At 58.7% G+C, this 4,403-nt stretch overlaps 1 protein-coding gene across 1 annotated transcript; it reads left to right on the top strand.

The window, feature by feature from the left end:
- Positions 1 to 6: 6 nt before the first annotated feature.
- FBXO2 (F-box protein 2) lies at positions 7 to 4,395 on the top strand. The gene is made up of 4 exons (XM_014545491.1): positions 7 to 51; positions 3,377 to 3,733; positions 4,091 to 4,220; positions 4,291 to 4,395. Exons 1-4 carry the CDS (start codon positions 30 to 32, stop codon positions 4,388 to 4,390), a joined length of 609 nt encoding a protein of 202 aa, XP_014400977.1. The 5' UTR covers positions 7 to 29; the 3' UTR covers positions 4,391 to 4,395.
- The last annotated feature ends 8 nt before the right edge of the window (positions 4,396 to 4,403 follow it).

Raw genomic sequence — 4,403 nt, 5'->3', positions numbered from 1 at the left:
TCCTTCCCTCGGGATCGCCCTCCGCAGCGATGGACGGAGACGGGGACCCAGGTAGCCGGGCCCACGCGCTCAGTCTGGGAGGGGAGACCGGGACCGGCGGGCGAGCGCTGGAGAGATGCGGGGTAGCGGTGGGGAGGTGGGCAGCCCAAACCCAGCGTCGCAAACTTTTACCTAAGAAAGTCCTTGAGACCGTCTCTAGAGTGCAGTCCGCGGAGGTGGGCAGCCCAAACCCAGCGCCGCAAACTTTTACCTAAGAAAGTCCTTGAGACTGTCTCTGGAGTGCAGTCCTCTGTCTGGTATCTTGGTTTGGCTGGAGGCCTCGAGAGGTGACAGCAGGGAGGGAGGACTCCTGGTCCCATTTACCCCAGAGACAGCAGAGGCGAAATCCCACGTTCCCACCTCCGGCTTTCCGAGGTCTATAGGGCTGGGGCCTGGGACGCATCTGGGATGCAAGAGGCTGCAAGCCCTCTTCTTCCATCAACTTCTTCCATTTGCCAGCTCTGGCCGGTGAGCTGCCTGAATCCCCATGGATATCTTGGGGTTACCAGCCTCTCCCCACCCCATCCCAGCCTTCCTCCTGGGTTCCCTTGTCTGGAGGGGCCATCCTTCATCTGGGTGGCCAGTTGCCCAGTGGGGACCAGGCCAGCAGTGAGGGAGGTTGGAGCACCAGCTCTTGCCAATGCTCAGGGCCTTCTGAGACTGCCCCGTCATCTTGTCTGGCACCAAGACCCCCCCTCCTCATGCTTTGAGCTGGCTGGGCCTGGAGGGGTTGCCGGCTGAGTCAGGGTGGGAGTGAGCAGACTCCCCCGCGCCCCCCCCCCCAACCCCTTCCTCAGCAGGCCCATCTGGGAGTGGGCACTGCTTGGGGGAGGCCATGGGAAACAGACTGATGCCTGCTCAGGTCGCCCAGCCCCCACCTCCCAGCCCTGAAAATCCCAGCGCCTTCAGCTCCCACTCCCAATCCTCGGGCCCCCTTGCCACACCCTGTACGGGGCCCCAGAATGGGCTCCTGCTTTTTCTCAGGGCCCATCTATTCCCTGGACTCCAGGGCCCAATCCAGGTGCATGAATCAGCCTTGGAGGCAGTTTCCAGGGCCCAGATAACTTTCCGACAGCAACAATGTGGGGAGTTGTGTGTGCCCGAGCGGGGGATGGGGGGCCGTAATCAGATCTGGGGCCTCAAGTGCCAGGCCTGGGGCCAGGAGAGGGGACTGGGCAAGGTGCACCTTTCCGGGGAGCATCAGGTGTCCACCAGGGCCAGGGCAGGGGTGGAGAGGTGAGGACACCGGGCCCTGCTCCCCAGAGAGCTGTGGGCAGCAGGATGGGCAGGTGATATGGCTTCAGGGCCTGGCATTTTCCTCTCTGACTGACCGCTCTTCTGCAGTGTGACTTGGGCAAACCCAGGAAGTGTCTCTGGGCCTTAGTTTTCCTCTTCGCCAAAAGGAAGGCGGTAAAGCCCCATGTCATAAAGATGTGGCAAAAAAACAAACAAACAAAAAGCTAATAATGAAGGGAATAATAAGATTCACTAAATAAGATCTACTGAGGACTCACTGTGTGCTCTGAGCTCTGAAGAGGTAAACCCTGATTCAGTTATCAAGGGTCTGACTGTGGGGAGGGGGAAAATTCTGCATGTGAGGAGGTAGAGGGCTGGTAGGTTGGGCAACACCCAGTCTCGGGTCCAGGCCCTGCCTGTTCCCTCCCCCAGTGCTTGGCTTTTCAGGGTTCAGCCCTTAGGAACCCCCCATCCTAAGTTGGAAAGCTGCCCCCCCATCACCCAGAGTGGCCCCATTTCCTCCCCACTGTCTCTCCCTCCTCCAGAGACACTGGGCACTTGGTATCTGCTTACTCAAGGCTTCAATGGCCTAGCTGGGGCCGGCTGGGATCCCGGAGATAGTCCAGGCTGCAGCTCCTGAGATCTGTCCACCGAGAATGCCCTTGCCCCTCCTCAGGGGGCTTGAACATCAACACTGTCTGAATGGCCTGGCATTCCCATTTTATAGATGAGAAAACTGAGGGCCAGAAGTGAGAAAAACCTTCCTATCCCAAACAAACACTTATTACATCTCCCTGTTTGACACACACACACACACACACACACACACACACACACACACTCACACTCACATGATCTCTTTTAATGAGCCCCCCTGCCCCCATTCCCAATTCAAAGATTCCTGTCCCCTTCCCCTTGGGCCTCGGATTCCAATGTCCCCTCCCTAATACTAGCAGGGTGACCGTTGGCAAGTTACTCCACATCTCTGAGCCTGAGCAATTTCACCTACAGAATCAAAATCAAGATAGTGCCTCCTAATTCAATGAATTATGTTTTTGATGTGTGATGGTTAAAGGTAGCTCTGGGGCCAGGCTGCCTGGCTTCAAATCCAGGCTCCAACCACAGTGTGGTCCTCAGCTGTTTCACTTCTCTGTGCCTGAGTTCCTCATCAGTGAATCCGGGACAACAATAGGAAAAAACCTCAGAGATGCTTGGGGCTATAAAGAGTAAATGGCCCTGGCCGGTTTGGCTCAATGGATAGAGCGTCAGCCTGCGGACTAAAGGGTCCCGGGTTCGATTCCCATCAAGGGCACACGCCTGGGTTGCAGGCTCGATCCCCAGTAGGGGGCGTGCCGGAGGCAGCCGATCCACGATACTCTCTCATCATTGAGGTTTCTAACTCTCTCTCCCTTTCCCTTCCTCTATGAAATCAATAAAAACTATATTTTTTTTAAAAAAAAGAGTAAATGAACTTAAAATGCTCAAAAAGGGCCTATACTTACTTGCTAAGTGCCCAATAAACATTAGCTGCTGACTGTGCCAGATGCCAGGCACGGGATGAAGCAGTGAGTTTCCCAGACCTTGTTCCTGCCCTCATGTCCTCAGTCTAGTCCTAAGAAAGGTGTTTTATAAGCCATCACACACTAGGACCAAACCTGGGAAGGACTGGAACTCTGGGGGTGAGAGGATATATCAGGGGGTAAATCCAAGAGGGCTTCCATGAGGAGGTGACAGGAGCAGAGATCTCAGAGGTGGTTGGAAGGATTAAAGAAGTTCATATGTGAAAGTGAAACGTGAGGCAATCCTGTTCATATCAGTTGCTGTTATCTGCGCAGGTATGGGGTGTACTGGCTCTGCAGGGGAAACTGAGGCCTCTGAGGCGGCTCTTTGTACTTGATGCTGGCCTGTGGCCCTGGTCCCCAGGGAGGTCCCCAGGGGGCTCCTCCACTGGGCACCCGTTTCTGGTCTCAGGATCTCTGGCCCCAGTTGCCGATTGTCCGAGGGTGGGTGGGGGCGGATACCTGCCACATCTGGGTACTGGGGCGTGCAAGGGGACAGTCTAGGGGGGAGTCACCACCTCCTCACCCCTTCATCCCCGCAGAGAGCATGGGCCAGCCCGAGGAGGCGAGCTCGGATGAGCAGCAGGAGGAGGGGTGCGTGTGCGTCCCGGAGGCGAGCGGCGGGGAGGAGGAGGAGACGGCGTACCTGGACGAGCTGCCCGAGCCGCTGCTGCTGCGCGTGCTGGCCGAGCTGCCGGCCGCCGAGCTGGTGCAGGCCTGCCGCCTGGTGTGCCTGCGCTGGAAGGAGCTGGTGGACGGCGCCCCCCTGTGGCTGCTCAAGTGCCAGCAGGAGGGGCTGGTGCCGGAGGGCGGCTCGGAGGACGAGCGTGACCACTGGCAGCAGTTCTACTTCCTGAGCAAGAGGCGGCGCAACTTGCTGCGAAACCCGTGCGGGGAAGGTGAGGGTCAGGCTGTATGAGCCTGTGGCTGGGGGGCTCAGTTTGCTCCCCCGGAAAATGGGCCACATACACTGCCCGCCTGCTCGGAGGGTTCGCTGAGATAAAGCGCGAGGCACAATGCCCAGCACAGAAGAGCCCCAATAAACTCTGCTCCCGGGGGGCTGGGCGGGGGGCTCTTTCCCAGGTTCTTCCACGACCCTCCCAGGGGGGAGAGAGAATCTGGGACAAACAGGAAGTGCCTGCCATCCAACCCCACTGTACCAGTTGGCCCAGCACCTGATTCAGGGGCCAGAGCCAGCGCTGTCACACCCTCGGCGGGGACCGGGTGACGAGGGTGGGGCTGTCCTGTTCCCGCAGAGGACTTGGAGGGCTGGTGCGACGTGGAGCACGGCGGGGACGGCTGGAGGGTGGAGGAGCTGCCCGGAGACTGTGGGATGGAATTCGTCCACGACGAGAGCGTCAAGAAGTTCTTCGCCTCCTCCTTCGAGTAAGGAGAAGCGGGGTGGGCGGGAAGGGGGAGAAGGGGCCTCCACTCCCCCCTAACTCACTCTCCCCAGGTGGTGTCGCAAAGCGCAGGTCATTGACCTGCAGGCTGAGGGCTACTGGGAGGAGCTGCTGGACACCACTCAGCCGGCCATTGTGGTCAAGGACTGGTGAGCCGCCCTGGGGG

Source organism: Myotis brandtii, unplaced genomic scaffold, assembly GCF_000412655.1.
Source record: "Myotis brandtii unplaced genomic scaffold, ASM41265v1 scaffold410, whole genome shotgun sequence".
Classification (NCBI taxonomy): domain Eukaryota; kingdom Metazoa; phylum Chordata; class Mammalia; order Chiroptera; family Vespertilionidae; genus Myotis; species Myotis brandtii.
The sequence above is the reverse complement of the archived record's forward strand: the minus strand, read 5'-3'. Positions and strand labels throughout refer to the sequence as shown.

Coding starts and splice junctions, on each gene's coding strand:
- FBXO2 (XM_014545491.1), top strand. CDS start 30: ATGGACGGAGACGGGGACCCAG. Junction 52..3,376: donor GGACGGAGACGGGGACCCAG/GTAGCCGGGCCC, acceptor TCATCCCCGCAG/AGAGCATGGGCCAGCCCGAG. Junction 3,734..4,090: donor GCGAAACCCGTGCGGGGAAG/GTGAGGGTCAGG, acceptor CTGTTCCCGCAG/AGGACTTGGAGGGCTGGTGC.